We start from the raw sequence: 15471 nt of genomic DNA on the forward strand, positions 1-15471 counted from the left end.
AAGAAATCTTGTTAGAACATTTTTTTCCCAAAAAATAAGGGAAATTTAATAATTTAATTTGTAAGTGTCTTTATTGTAAGCTACTAAATCTGCTCTTAGTTATTTATTCCCATAAGCTACTGCTCATGCTTGTAATGTGAATTGGCAAATTTTATACAACTAATTAGAAAAGGCTTCTTTTTTTCTTCATAATGATTTGGCATTTTCTACATCAGAACCAAACTTCTTACTCTCACATAATTACTTTAGAAAAAAAAGTTTTGTAAATTGAATGGATTTTAAAATATTATAAAATCATATGTCTTGTGTAATAAGGTAATTTTAAGAGATTGTTTGAATTAATTTGTTTTACCAAGTTGTGATAGAATGCCATTTGAAATAGGCCAATAACTTTTGGCTGAAGGATCTTTTGGATTTATTAATAAAATATTTTTCTGTAACTTGAGTAAGCACATGGACATCAATGGAGATCAACAAACCACTCCCCTTGCCTCCTCCCCTGTACATATTCAGGAACAGATGGTTTCTAGTCCTTTCTCTCATCATTGTTTTCATAGTTAGCTTCTTATAACAGTGCTTCTCTACACCTGTGCGAGGGCTTTTCCAAAGACAGACCAACTGTAACAGGAAACACATTCTCTAGTACCTGGTAGTTTGAGCCATTTCCCTTGGAGTCTGTAACCCTGTAGGACTCATTCTTTAACCACAGTTAGTTTCGAACACCCAGGGCCTTCCTTCAATTACTGTACCCAGAGTTGTCTCTAACTTTGGCTCCTTTACATATCACACCTGCAGAACTCTCTTGAAGTCTCATGTCAACTCAACGTGCAGATTTTTGTAACTATGTTAACCTTTGTCTTCTGATGAATTGCGTCAAGTTCTTCTCCCTAAATTGTACTCTTGGTGAATCTACTTAGTCATCTGTTTATTGTTTTTGTTTTGTTATAGGCAAGGTATGTTGCTAAACAGATATGACAGGTGACATTTTTTTTTAAGCAATCATTTAGAAGAAGGTGTCTTAGCCTCTTTATCACAATTTCTGTCACTGAAAACTGGGGTCTCCCAGGTGGGACACAGGTGTATGTAAGTGCTAGGGAGGCATGAGATGCTCCATTGGAATTAGGGAAAAGAATATTAAAACTTCTACATTATATATATACATCAGGGTTTTTAAAATTTATTTGATAGAAATATATTTGTTTTGCCTATTTAATATAAACTATATATGGATTATTTATATTTACAACTCATATTCATTAATTTCTATTTTATCTATTTAATAAGGTACATAATTTATAAATCCAAGCATAGGAGTATAACTTAAAGTATATGTATATAATTTATAAATAAATAACTGTATGCAGTGTAGCTTGTAAATATGCATAAATTTGATGTGTACACTCAAAATTTTACTACTAATGGAATACGCAATCTAAAATGTTTCCAAACAATAATCTGAAACATTTCTTCTGGAATAACATTGGCTTAGGGTGAATTATGTTGGACTGATTGCAGTATTTTTGTGTAGCTGTATTTCATATTAGATATCCAAATAAAGATTCCCTTCACTGTAGTCACCACTATAGATTCTACCTATTAATAAATATCCATGTTGCTTCTATTGTGCCAAAGTAGTGGTGAAATTTATCTATTGGAATGACCTTCATATTTTTAACGTGTTTTCTGGCTTCAAGTATTCATCCTTTTATGGTCATTTTGATTTTGAGAGCTAGTAAGATAATATGGACCCAAGGAAATAAATAAGGAACAAAATAAAAATGTCTCCCTATGTATGTTGTTTCTCTTTGTCAAAATATACCATAGTGTAATATAGCTCATTTTCTTAAGGAACTCAAAAATTAGCTCTAAGGGCTGTTCCCAAAGTGAACTTGTCACACCTGTCTGAGCAGTGGTTCGTCACCGAACTAACCTGTCCCTCTCCTGGTGACCACCTTGACTCATTTCAACATGCAAGTTTCATTATCTTAAGGTATTGTCTCCAATGCTTTGTTGAAATACCAACTGGAGACACTATCTATGCTTACAGAATCTTCAGGCATAGCAGAGAATACCGAAAGGGTGGGGAAGAGTGAGGAGAAGAAAGTTCCATTTATTTAATGCCCATGGTGCCATGTGTTTAGCATCACAACCATTTGAAGGGGTAGGTAGTTCCCTCCCTCTCTCACGGGATGAAGCAGACTCAGGTAATAAAATGTGTCCAAATCCACCCAGCGCCACGATGGCCTCGGACTGTGACATAGACAATCTACTGTGCAAGTCAATATCTAAGTGGCAGTTCCTGAGTAGAGGAGGAAGAGTATTTGGTAAAGTACTGTGTGGCGGTTAGGCCCATTCTCCTCCCATTGGAATGATCTGTTTTTCTAACAAGACGTGGAGTGCAGGGTGGCAGATGGGCAGCCATGAGCCTGTGGACGGAAAGGGAGGCTCCAGTCGTGGCCCCTGGGGCCTCAGCAGTCTGCTCTGGGAACATTTACTTATCTAAAACCTCAGTGCCTGACCTTGGGGGACCCTGGGGGGTATACCTGGTGGACAGAGAGAGAAGTGTCCTTGGTCGAGGCAAGAAGGAAGGTGCCCTGCGGTTGGAGAGGGCAGAAGGTGGGTATGCAGGGAGGCAGTGCCAGCATCTCTGGGCTCAGAGCCCCTGCAGGCTCGCTCAGGGCTGCCCAGGGGTGTTGGGTTCCCAGCTCCGGGCCAGGGCTCCTCTGTCCCGGGGTGGGAGGCGACAGCAGGCAGGGTGGAAGGTGAGCCACCTGGCTTCAGGAGCTGATTCGCAGGGGCTGTGTTGGAAGAGTGTGAGAAAGATAAACCTACATTTATCAAAAGCTACATGTGCTGGAGCCCTGTTAGGCAATTCAGGGGCAGTAGGGGGTATTGAGTCACATATAAAGTTCAGTTTGAAAACTCAGTTCTGAGTACAACTTTCCAACCTTCGACAAATTCCTTAAGCTCTCTCAATTTCTGTAAAATGGGAAGCATACTATCCCTAGTGAATAAGAATTAAGGAGATAGCATGTTTAAAAGGCTTAGGAGAACACATGGTATGAGATAACACTCAAAAAATCGGTGCTATTAGTAGTCACTTCATATACTTTATCCCGTTATTTCCCACAGTTACTCTGCTGCAACTTATTGTGTTTTATGGATGAGGAAACTGGAGTTATGAGAATGCTTGTACTGGAAACCAGATTCATCATGTAACAAATGCATGATTTTTGCCTTTTCTGTGCTGCTGCAAGGAAGTAGTCTGTTAAAACTGGCCACCGTGAATGCTGTTTTTACCCCAGGGCAATTTAAGAAAACGAAAATAAAAATGTTTTTAGGTCATACTTTTTCCTAATCAAACTGAAAACATCCTTTTTGAATATCATGGAAATAACACAGCTCATTGAATTATTACTTTTTTTTTTTTGCATTACCTGGGCCAGGGATTGAACCCTGGACCTCGTATGTGGGAAGCCAGAGCTCCGCCCCTAAACCACATAGTCTCCCCTGAGTGGTTTTATTTAATTTGTTTGCTTGTTGTCTTGCTCTTTTGTATTTAGGAGGCACTGGGGACCAAACTCAGGACCTCCCGTGTGGGAAACAGACGCTCAACCGCTTGAGCCACATCCGCTCCCCAAGCTATTGGCATTTTTAAAAAGCCATTTCACCATCATTTTTTTAAATGGCAGTAAAGAAATCAACAGCCTTTTGGCCATGAAGACTTTCAGGGCTTGGCATTTTGATCAGCCGTTCAGTGAGGGAGGCTGGAGCAGGGCGGGGAGGCTGCGGCCACGTGCAGCCCGGGGTCAGGAGGCAGGAGAACAGGGGAGGCTGGAGGAGCTTCGGCTGCACGGCAAACCCGAGTGGACACCGAGAAGACGAAGTCCAGACAGACTGGATGCACCGAACAAATATTGGTTACCCACAAGACAGACATGCTCCCTGCTCTCACCTCAGGGTGAGACCTGCTGTGAAGACCCTAAAACCCAGTCATGTGGGCAGCCAGTGGATGTGCCACTGGCCCTGAGCAGTGAATTCCAGGAAGGCGCTGGACCCGAGGGGGTGAGGATGGGGCTTGGGAGCCACAGTGCAGGTGGAGCATCCAGAAGGGCACTGAGGCGGGCACCCCCTTGGCAGGGTTCCTGGCATGGGCATCCGGAAGCTGTAAAGGAGGGGCACACGGACCACCTTCTGAGAGGTGGCCGGCTTGGCTAGGGCCTGGCTTGAACCCCGGCCGGGCTCGTGCCCGAGAGCAGCGGGAAGCTGTTGGACCATCGGGCAGACCTGTGACTTGATGGGACGTCCCTCTGGCTGCTCTGTGGGGCCTGGAGGGTAGAGGAGCAGGGGTGGAGTAAAGGAGACCGCTCCGGAGGCTGCTGTATAGGAAGAACTTGTCCTGGCTTAGGGCCCAGCAGTGGTTCTCAGACTTGGCCGTGCATGGCCGCAGCCCGCAGGGCTTCTTAACCAGGAATCAGATCCCCGCACCCCTTGCACCCCCGCTCCTCCACCCTGCCCCCCTCATCCCACGCTCAGGCTGATTCGGTTGTCCTGGAGTGGGGCCCGATAGTTTGCATTTCTGACAAATTCCAGGGAAAGCTGATGATGGAGAACCTCTGGAAGAGAGTATTTCCCTCTTTTTTTTTTTTTTTTTGTAGGAAAACCTGTTCTGGGGCATGTTAATGAATAGCTTTCAAGAAAAGGCTCATTGTGAAATAAATTTGGGGAGTTCTGGCATTTTATGGCCATTTCTTAGAGGGTCTCGGCACATACTTTCTTTCTACTGTGAAGAATACTTTGTAACCACGTTTAATCCATCAGTTCCCCAATGTCTTCCCAACGGCCTTGACGCCTGGCTCAGATGAGATCATTCTGCTAAGGAGCTGACAGCTCAGAACTGTGCACTGCTGGTGGAAAAAGTGGCTGGGACATTATTTCTTGGAAAAAACCTTTATACCTTTTCGGGTTTTCTAAGCTTGACATTGTGATCCTTTTCCTTTCTTAGATGAGTCCTGCTTTCACAAACGTAACATGAGGGGATAATTAGTGATTTTTTTCAACCGCTCTCTTTCAGCCAGACAATCTTTTATGCACCTAGTAGATGGCACAGAGCATCTTTATATAAAACGTAGAAGGGAAACTGCTCTGATTGAAATGTAGGGGTGAGGGTCTGATATTGCCAATCCCCTGCCCAGTCCCAGCCCCCCCAAAAGGGTTTCCTGAAGTCCTGGGGGTTCCTGAGAGCATTACAAGCAGGAATCCAGCTGAAGGAGACGCAAGCTAGAAGGTAGAAGGTTTGCTTATTTATGTGACCCAGGTCCTGTACCTGGGTGTGCTGAGGGTAAGACATTAAACTCTGAGACTGTTTCCTTGGCTGAAAATGATTGTAATTTACCTCCTTCCTGGGGTGACCGGGGTAGGGCTTGTAAATGAGATCATGTAAATATGTAAATTAGCACTGAGCTAGGGAAACTGTCATCTAACTCCCAGGCCAGAGGATCTTAAGTAAAAATATATCTTCTTCCACCCAAACAAGAAATAACTAAAGGCACATATTTCCAGAGGTGCAGAAGGACAATATTTACTCTTTTTTTTTTTCATGGTTATCTTTTCTTGTTTTTGTTGTCTTTATTTTTTTTTAATGTTACATTCAAAAAATATGAGGTCCCCATATACCCCCAACCCCCCTCACCCCACTCTTCCCGTAACAACAACCTCCTCCATCGTCACGGGACATTCATTGCACTTGGTGAACACATCTAAGTACACTAACTGTGGAGCCAATGTAGCTCAGTGGTTGAGTGCCAGCTTCCCACACCCAAGGTTCTGGGTTCCATCCCCAGCCCTTGTACCTCAAAAAAAGAAAAAAGAAAAAAAAGAAAAAAAAATACACTAAGTGGTATTGCAGTGTCCTAAAACGCAGTGAGCTGAGAGATGGAGGTGTTAAGTCCTAGAGATGTGACATCATGACCACACCACCACCCATTCGTCCATCCCTCCCTCACTCTCCCCCACCCTGTGCCCTCGATGTAATAGGTAAGTGCCATTTAGAGCCCTTGCTGAGTGCTTGTGACAGGCATTATACCCTCAGCTTTATGCCACCACCCTTTGTGACTGGAACTATGTGGCACAGCTGCTAAGTGAAATGACCCAAACTGGAACCCACATCTCTTTGGCAGCCTTTCCATCTCTAAATTCTTGTCTCATGTTTTTGCCCTACCACCTGTAAAAATAAAATCATGTAATGCAACCCTGAATGCCATTTTACTCAAGTAAAGGTAACTATCTTTTTTGTCTCAGTTAAATCTTTTATTCCAAAATCCTACTTCCATTTGGAAATAAATGTGAGTTTTCCAAGGTCTTCCTTAATATATTACCACTTTTTAACCCTGCTCGACGTCAACGTGCTATCTTCCCAAGCAGAACTGTTCTGGGTATTTATCACAGTGATGTCCCTATCAGTATTTGGCCTGTGGGGCCCCTAAGGCTGATGATGGGTGTTGCAGCTGAGCGCCAGTAGGCACATCCAGTTTTCTGCACTGCAGAACTCTGAAATAGAATCTGTAAATTTGACAGGATGTAAACTGGAAATTGTCCATCTTCTATTAAAGTGTATGAAGACTCTTGTGGTTAATAGTAGATCTTATTTGACCTGATGAGTTGCATTAATTCCTTCCTTATTTTTTTTTTTGGGGGGGGGGAGCTTTAAATTGTGCTTTAGTGATTTGATTTATTTTGGAGCATTAATGTCTCATGTGCCATGAAGCCATGACTCTCTATAGTTATTTCCCAGGAAGGATGCAAAGGGGCCCAAGGCAGGGCAAAGACAGAAGGGAATGTGAAGAGTTGCCTTGTAATGAGAGGCAGAATTCAAGCTCCCCGAACTACTTGCTCACATTACACAGCATTTTATAAACAAGCAGCTGGGGAGGTAATTCGTTCACCCAGATAAATCAAGTGGTTATTTTGTATTAAGCAACTTACACAACACTCATATAGAAAAAAGACTTCTGAAAGAGTATCAGCTGGATTTTCAATTATAGGATAGTCCTGAAGATAAATACTGACTTACGTAGACTCCAAAAACAGCATTTAATTGGAAGTGATTAGAATTAATCAAGTATTGGAACCCATGAATCTTCTCTCCCTTGGGCACAGTGGTCAGGGGGTTCGGGCTGGCATTGAACCCTGTCTTCGCCTCCTGCAGCCCAGGTGGCCTTGAGTAGTTCTGAGCCTCAGTTGCCTTTGGGATAAAATGGGGAGAAAAATGAAAGATGATCATTTGATTGCGAGGACTACACGAGCGAATGCATTTAAATGCATAGCGCATTGCCTGTCACAGAGTAAGCATTCGTAAGTGTAACCTATTTTATATAATTTTTAAGAAACTCTGAATTTTGAGAAGACTGAATGTCTTCTAAAGATATTTGTATCTCATATTTATGCCCATATTGGTATCTCTTAACTCATAGCTCAGTGTTATAGAGAAGGGTTTGAGTATGTATATAAAGTAATTGAATGCAGAATTTGCAAGCCTCAAAAAACACATAATGTTTTTCATGATTGCTCATTATAGGTATGTGTATATGTATATGCATAAATATAGTACAAATATATAAAAGAAGCAAGGACAGCCACACTTTTCCAACCCTTTCTAACTTAGGAAGTTTGGGAGGTAATACTATCTATTGTCTCCTCTTCCAGAGCTCTGTCCTCTGTGTTTCTTTTCTGTTAAACATATATTTGTTTTAGAGAAGTTTTTTTTCCCCTGTTGGATTGAATGGCTCTAGGTGATAGCATAACTAGTCAACTGTCTTATCAGCTTTTATTTTAAGCCCAACCTACCAAGTTATTGCTAAGTATAAATAAGAAAGGGGGAAAGATCTTGAAAATGAACCAATTTGATTAGCTTAAAACTCATATTCCAGAAAGATAGGTGGTCATGGAGTCTCTTAAAAACACACACTTCAAGAGGCCCCTTCTATAACCTCCCCTGCAGTTGCAGTCCCTCTTATCTCAGGTGGTAATCATTCATTCACACAATCTAGCTGGAGGCCAGGGGCTTGTATCATCGATGTCTCTTAAGTTTCTGTAAATCAGCAGCAGCTTCCTTTCCAGACGTTGATGTCTTCACCTATCTTCGCTATAGCCTCCTTCCAACAGGACTCTCTCTCGGAGTCCTGGGGCTACCTGGTTGGATGTGTTCACTTTCATCTCTGCCCTGGGCTTGCTAGCTCATGGTCAGTCTCACCAACTTGACTTTTTTCTTTTCATCCATGTGCCACGCTATTGCTTTATACTTCTGCTGTAATTTCCCTTGAAGTACCTTTATTCCATTGTTGATTTATTAAATGTGGGTGGGATTTTTCATTGCCTTCTCTTCTGACTCAAACCCTAGAAGCTGGTAGGGATATGTAGGCCATGGCTCTTCTGGGATGCCTCCTTCATTGCTCCTGATGACATAATGTTGACCACTCTTCAACTGCAAAAACGCCGCTTACATTGAACATCTGGGCCTGGAGCAAATCCTTTTTAATCCAGAGAAAACATTAGCTAGTTTTTCACCTTGACCAGCTCCCCAGCAGTTACTTTGCTACATGACTAAGAAGGGGACACCAAGGGGCATTTGGTCGTGAAGATGAGTCCGCAGATGCTCTTAATGGGAGTGAGGGTGGAGAAATGCACTCTCATTCATAACTTGAAGCAATTCTCAAAAAGCCTACTGCCAAAAAAATTATACTGAGCCACCTTTCTACTCAGTGGTTGGACTGGCTCTCAAAGCTGAGTCTTTGGAAGCTTCTCAGAGGCTTAACTCCTCCAGCCCCCACTGAGAACGCGTAAGCCTGCCACCTAGCCATCAGAGAGAAACTCTCAATTGTAAACTTTCCCTCTGATCTACGGCTGCCTTCCTTCTCTATGTGCCTGGTTAAGAAGGGTTCCTGTATTCTAAAAGATCCACCTGGTTTTATGGAGCTGGTTTAGCTTCTTTCTTCTGTAATGAGCCTGCCCATCTCTCTCTCTGCACAAGCCTACAAATATGCTTCAGTTCCCAAAGGAGTAACTGGTCCAAGAGCTTGAGCACTGCAAATTCTTTTTGAAAATTCCTCCATTTCTTTAAAAATCTATGATTGCTGCCTCTCCTGAGATATTTTTACATTGTGTCCCTAGAGGAGGAATTCCAGTGAATGGCTCAATGCAGGACAGAGACCCATAGACAGACAGTCTGGCTCCAGTTTATGCTCTGTGCTACCACAGCTAATCAGCATTAGTATTTTGATATAGAGAAGTGCTGTGCTTGGTCCTGACTTGGCTATATGCTGGTAATATCTGGCTTAGAATCGTGCATTGAAGGGCCAAGAGCTGTTCTTTTTTTTTTTCTCTCTTCATCTTCCTTTTCTGTCACTCTCTTGCTCTCCTTCTCTTTCTCTGCATTCAACAAAATAGCTGAGGAATAGTTTCAGTGTATTAATAGTGCAGGATACAGAAGAAATTGGCAGAAATTCCATTTAATCCATATTAATCTCTGTGGTAGACACTGAATTGTTTGGAACTATTATATACATATCATGGGTATCAGAGCTTCCACCCAACCCTGTTATTGCCTCTTTTCCCTCTTTTTTCCTCTATCCAAATTTTCACTATCACTTCATTTTAGAACTTAAACTCAACACCCACCATAATTAAACTGAAAAGAGGCAGTAGGTGTTGATTCCTAAGGGGCACCATATTTTGACAAACATCTGATGAAAATGAACAGGCATCTCTATAAAACTTAAGCTTCAATCTAGCAATGCATTTCACTCTTGGTTGCCTGATAAAACCCTGGGCTTGCAGGCACTGGAAATTCCTTCTCAGTCTGGTGAGGCAGAGGGTTCCCTTTCATTACAGAGAAGCTTTGGCTACCCTCACCCAGTGCCTGCTTGTCTTTCTTAGATTCTTAGATCTCTGGGTCCTTTTTGCTGGAAAGAGTGTAGCTCTGTCATCTGCTTACATCAAATAAGCTATCTCTATGACTTAGTGAGCTGGAAAATAAAATAAAATAAAATAAAATTCTTTACCAGTCATTCTCTTAGCAACAAGGCCACCACCTCTTACAGGGATGGTTTTCCTTGGCTTGTGATGTGACCATCCCCAGCCCATCTATGTCAAGTGTGGCTGACAAAATGCCTCCTTTTCCACAGACCTTATTCTTTGGAAACCTTAGTAAAAGACAGCTAGTTCACACTCCCACAAACCTCAAACCTCAACTTTCCTAGTTAACAAACGGTATGTTGCCAAAATGCTTACAAAGACCTGGCTCAAGTAGTGGATGTGATGTGGAATCACCACAGCTTGAAAAACAAATGAACGGCCTCCCGAGGTCGGGGTTGCCATTCCCATGGCGTGCTCACATACAGTTTTCATCATGCCATACGCTATGCTTGCTTATTAGAGAAAACAAGTTGAGGTTTTGTGTGTTTTTTTTAAATTATATTTGTTTGCATGCTTATCAGATGCACAAAATGCATTCTTCATGGATTTTCCTATCATTGTATGGGTAGCATAGAGAGTTGCTTACTTCAGAAGCGTGGAATCCATGCAAGTAACAATCAAAGAGGAACAGTATGTTTTTTCCCATTCTCGTAAAAATGGTCAGTAAATGCAAAGAATGTGAGGAATGAACGTAATACATGCAATAATTTTATTTAAAGCTGAAAAAGAAAAATCAGCACATAATAGGATAAGAGCACAACCAGCCTAGTCTGGAGGAGGAAAACCTTTTAAATAAGATATTTCTGAACCCCCATCTGAAATTTATATCTTTAGGGCAGTAATCACCAGGAACAGAATGGCACTCAGCTTTATTGTCTTGGATCAGCGAGCATTCCTCAAAAGCATAGAGCGTCACTAATGGAATTATATGTTTTCATGCTATAATGACATTTGATTTTTCCTGATATTTCTGTAGACTTTATGTTTATGGTTCCATGACTAGGCAGAATACTTACAAGTTTCTTATGTCTTCTGCCTATCCAACTTCCTCTCTAAAGAAAGAGAGAGACTAGCAAGAGAAGTTTTTAACAGAAAAAGACATGTATATATAATAGAAAAATTATTCCACCTTCAGAGATTTTCTTTCAACAATAACAATAATAAAAACATGCCTGAGGAAAAAAAATTAGGAAAAAGAAGAATAATTTTATACTTGAAGGAAACAGAGCAAAGGAGCCCTTTTGAGGTCCAAAATTCCTGGAGACACAAAATGGGCATTTACTATTTTTTTTGTTCTGGTGCTTGAATATTTGTTGATGAAATGGAACTTATCTGGTTTAGGGGCACATTGCTCCAAGTGGTCCTGTCCCTGGAAAACAAATGAATCTAGCAGTAGAGGTAGCTAACCGGAGGACACATTGCCAGGATCAGATGCTCAGAAACACGTGAACAATGAACATCCATTCTAGATGTCCAAAACTTCAGACATTTTGGAGAAATGAGAATCTCAGCTATGAAGGCCACAGAAGTCTCTCATGAAGAGGATGGAAACAATTAGAAGACTATGTTGAAATCCAGCATAGTATTATCAATTTATCTGCATGCTTCCCCATGTCATATCTTCTCCTTGGTCAACACACCTTAGTAACGCCTTCCTTTCTTACCACCCAATTCCCATTCTCTAGTTAGTATTGGCTACAGAATATGGGACTGACACAGACTTCAAATTTGTTTACATTCGGGCTTCTCACTCAAACATTAGGGTAGGAACTATCTGGTGAAACTTGATATCTGCAGGGTAAGTATGGCATGAGGAGAGGCTTCTACTTGCAAATGAAATTAGTTGGGGTGTGTGGAGGTTAAAGACATTTCTTGAGATGCCATTTTGTAGACCATTGAAAACACTATTTCAGTTCTCTCTCTCAGATCCCTGCAATCTGGCTCCTGGCCCAGCCACTCAACCCAAATCACCCTCAAAGGTCTTCCAAAATAACTTCTCAGCCAAAACCAATACCATCCTTCTAGACTTGTCAGCTATATTCAAAACCACATTCATCTCCCCTCTAACACCCATTCTGGCCTCAAATTCTGAGAATTTGTCCCTTCCAGGTTTTCTATTTTCCTCATCTCCAGAGTCAAATCTATAGCAGTTCTCCCTTAGGGCTCATTCTAACTTCTGTAATTTCAAACCCAACACTTGTGCATGAATTCCTGCCCTATCTCAGGCCCTAAACTCTACTTGTGAGTCTTGTATCTCTTGATGACAGGCCTTGAACTGCAGTTAAACACAGGAAAGTAGCAACTCTCTCTTGATTCTCAACTCCTTGTTGTTGTCTAACAGCTTGGTTTCTATAAGCAAAATCTGAGTCATTTAGACTCTGTATGAATCCCTTACATTAAGCTTGCAACGGTGTCCCTTTCCTTTTTAGGTAACGTTTACTGAATTCATGTTCATTTAGTTATACTCCACTCTTTCATCTTCAGCCCTAGTCAAATGCAGGTTAGAGCTGACTATACACACATTCAGTTAGAGATGCCCTGTTGAACAAAATGCAATTAATAATTGGTGAATTCACCATCCCCTACCAGCTCTTTCTATCTCACCTCAAGGTTTCATTCTCAGCTCAGATTATATAGAAATCAAGTCCTACTTTTCTCCTTCTCCCCTCTCATTTTCCCATGTTCTTTAAAGACTTCCTAAAATATCAGGTCCATTCTTCAGAACCCCATCAAATTCCTTTCTCCAAAGAACTTTGCATGGAATGAATGTAACATGGGTCATTGGAACTGGCTTTCTTTCTTCCTTCTGCCATGAGCATATGGTGTTAGGTGAAAATGTATCCAGAAATGCACTTCTTTGAAAACCAGGCTATCTTCTGAATCTTAGGTAAAAATCTCCACAGTCTCCCTCCCCTGTACCCTCCACAACAGTAGACACTAAAAATGTTTAAATAATAACTGTAGTTACTGAAATTTTCCCTCCTTGTGTTTGCATTTTCTTTACAGGACCCCCCTATGGCTGTAACCCTTGGACTCCGAATGGAAGAAATGATTTTTAATCTTGCTGATACACATTTATTTTTTAATGATTTAGAGGTAAGAATTTAAACAGGTAGGAAGAGTTGTATTCAACACCTAAACCCCTTAGATGGTTTGTATATATGCAGATAAGCTCAAGAAAATGGGAGGATGGAAATATAGCCCAAGAAAACTGTAAAGTTCCTGTCAAGAGGAAGAATTGAATATACAGATATAAAAGGAAAGCTAAATTATGTTAATGCATAGGACGTATGTACTGGCCCATATTTACAACCCCAAAATAAAAGAAAATAAAATCCATTGATTCGCCTATGTCTCTGAAGAGGAACGGTCACCTTCGTTGTCCTTTAGCATTCATCCCTGTCCATCCTTCCTGGTTCTTTTAGTAGGTCAGTCACACCCCATATGCCCTTTGGAATCAGCATGACTTTTCTCAGTTTACTAACCAGAATACTATTTAGGTTAATCACTAGGCAGTTACTTACAAGCGCTATTCACTTTGATAGCATGGGCCGTTAAAATTTACAGACAATCTGAAACCTGATTTGAGTTTTATTCCTTATTTCTTCCTCTTCCGGATAAGGATAAAACAATAGTAGAGCTCTTTCAGAGCACATCTAACTGGTATGAATGCATGTGTTTTCTCCTTTTTTTCTCATTTATTTTTCAACTTCCAATCTCAAATAGCACTACAGTGCCTAAAATGCAAACGAGGAAGAGAAAGCAATAAAAGAGAAGGCCCAAGACTGCTAGCATTAAATAACTAAACATGAACTGTAACAAGTTATATAATGTGTGTGCTAATGAGCGGAGTTGTTAGGCAAACAGAAGACCAAACATAACTGAACAGTTAGCCCTGGGCAAAAGTACTTCTGGGTCAAGCACGATGATGCTGAAATATAGATTTCTTTTTTTTTTCTTAACAGCATGTTTAAATTTATTTATCACATGATTTCACAATGAAATAAAAGCATTTATCTGTAATGATTTTATGAAAGGGAGGAAAGTTGTTATTACTGAGCTCCCACTTTGTGCTATATATTTTATGTTGAAATTTCCACTGATTAATTAACTGAAATAAATGTATTTAGCATACTATTTTTTGCAGAAGAGAAACTGTAGAGTCCAAAACTGGAGGCATCATGTCCAAGGTTACCCACTAGCTAAGTGGTAGAGCTGGGACTTGTCCCAATTCTGTTTCCAGAATGCCTGCCTCTCTGCCCTCAACCAATTCTACAAGTAAAAGAAGTGTTTGAGAGATTTAGTGAATTACTTAAATAAGTGTCTAAAATTTGTAAGGTCTTAAATTTAGTTTTAGTTCTATTGGAGATATAAAAGTGAAATGGCTGGCTCAGCATGCCCTGTAAACATATGTGGTTAAAATTGGTGTAATAGTATTTATTTTCTCTGCAGTGAGAACTATTTTTAATAGATAATAAAAATTACTCTGTTTCAAGAGGGTCTTTTTTCTTTAGTGGACAATGTAAAAAATTATTGTCTAGTCTACTATTTTAGGCAAATTTTCCAGTTCTATATAGTAGAAAATAACAATCACTTCTCTAAAACCTGATTAAAATTAGTCCTAACTTATGTCTGTCTGGTATACAGAATGATTTTATATTTACACGATAATAGGAAACACATTAACCTTGTTTGGAACTTGAATTTTTTAGTATACAGTGAAAGCTTTTTAAGTTCATTTTTCTTTTGGTAAAACTGGATGATGCCCATTCTAGCAAGAATTCTAAGGTAATTGTTTTATTTGCTTTACTGCTGAAATCAGGTGCCATAAAATACATTGGCTTTAACTGTGGGAATTCATTACCTTACAAGCTTACAGTTTTGAAGCTGTGAAAATGTCCAAATCTAGGCATCATCAAGGTGATCATCGAGATGATGCCTACTATCTGCCAGTGATCCCAGACTCCTCTGTCACATGGCAAGGCACATGGCGAAGTCTGCCCCTCTCTCTCTTCTCTTCTGGGTTTCATTGCTTTCAGCTTCTTGCTTCTGTGGCTTTCTCTCTTATTCATCACATTTATAAAGGACTTCAATAAGATTAAGATGCGTCCTGGGCCATGCCTTAACTGAAATAACCTATTCAAAAGGTCCTCCTTACAATAATTTTATGCTCACAGGAATGGAATAGCTCTAAGAACCAGATTTTCTGGGGTACTTACAATTTCAAACCACCACACTCTACCCTTTGGACCCCAAAAAGATATGTTCTTTCCATATGCAAAATACATTCACTCCATCACAATATCCCCCAAACCTTAAAACATTTCAATAACAATATTAAGTACAGAGTCTCCTCAAAATCAGTTATAGGTGTGATCTGTCTTGGGGCACAGTTCCCCTCTGGTTGTGGGCCTGTGAAACTGCAGAGAGTACACAAAGGAAGAGCAGTTGTAAGATAAACATGTTCATTCCCATAGGGAAGGAAAACAAGGGTCTCCA

At 40.7% G+C, this 15471-nt stretch overlaps 1 protein-coding gene across 27 annotated transcripts in view; it reads left to right on the plus strand.

The window, feature by feature from the left end:
- Nucleotides 1-15471, plus strand: part of EYA4 (EYA transcriptional coactivator and phosphatase 4) — a 271160-nt gene that overhangs the window by 236534 nt on the left and 19155 nt on the right. For all 27 annotated transcript variants that reach the window (XM_071218667.1, XM_058307490.1, XM_058307500.1 and 24 more), the window contains one exon: nt 12979-13068. In XM_071218667.1, the coding sequence (XP_071074768.1) occupies nt 12979-13068 (90 nt within the window). The remainder of the gene's footprint in view (nt 1-12978; nt 13069-15471) is intronic.

This window comes from Dasypus novemcinctus, chromosome 11 (assembly GCF_030445035.2).
Source record: "Dasypus novemcinctus isolate mDasNov1 chromosome 11, mDasNov1.1.hap2, whole genome shotgun sequence".
In the NCBI taxonomy this organism is placed as follows: Eukaryota; Metazoa; Chordata; class Mammalia; order Cingulata; family Dasypodidae; genus Dasypus; species Dasypus novemcinctus.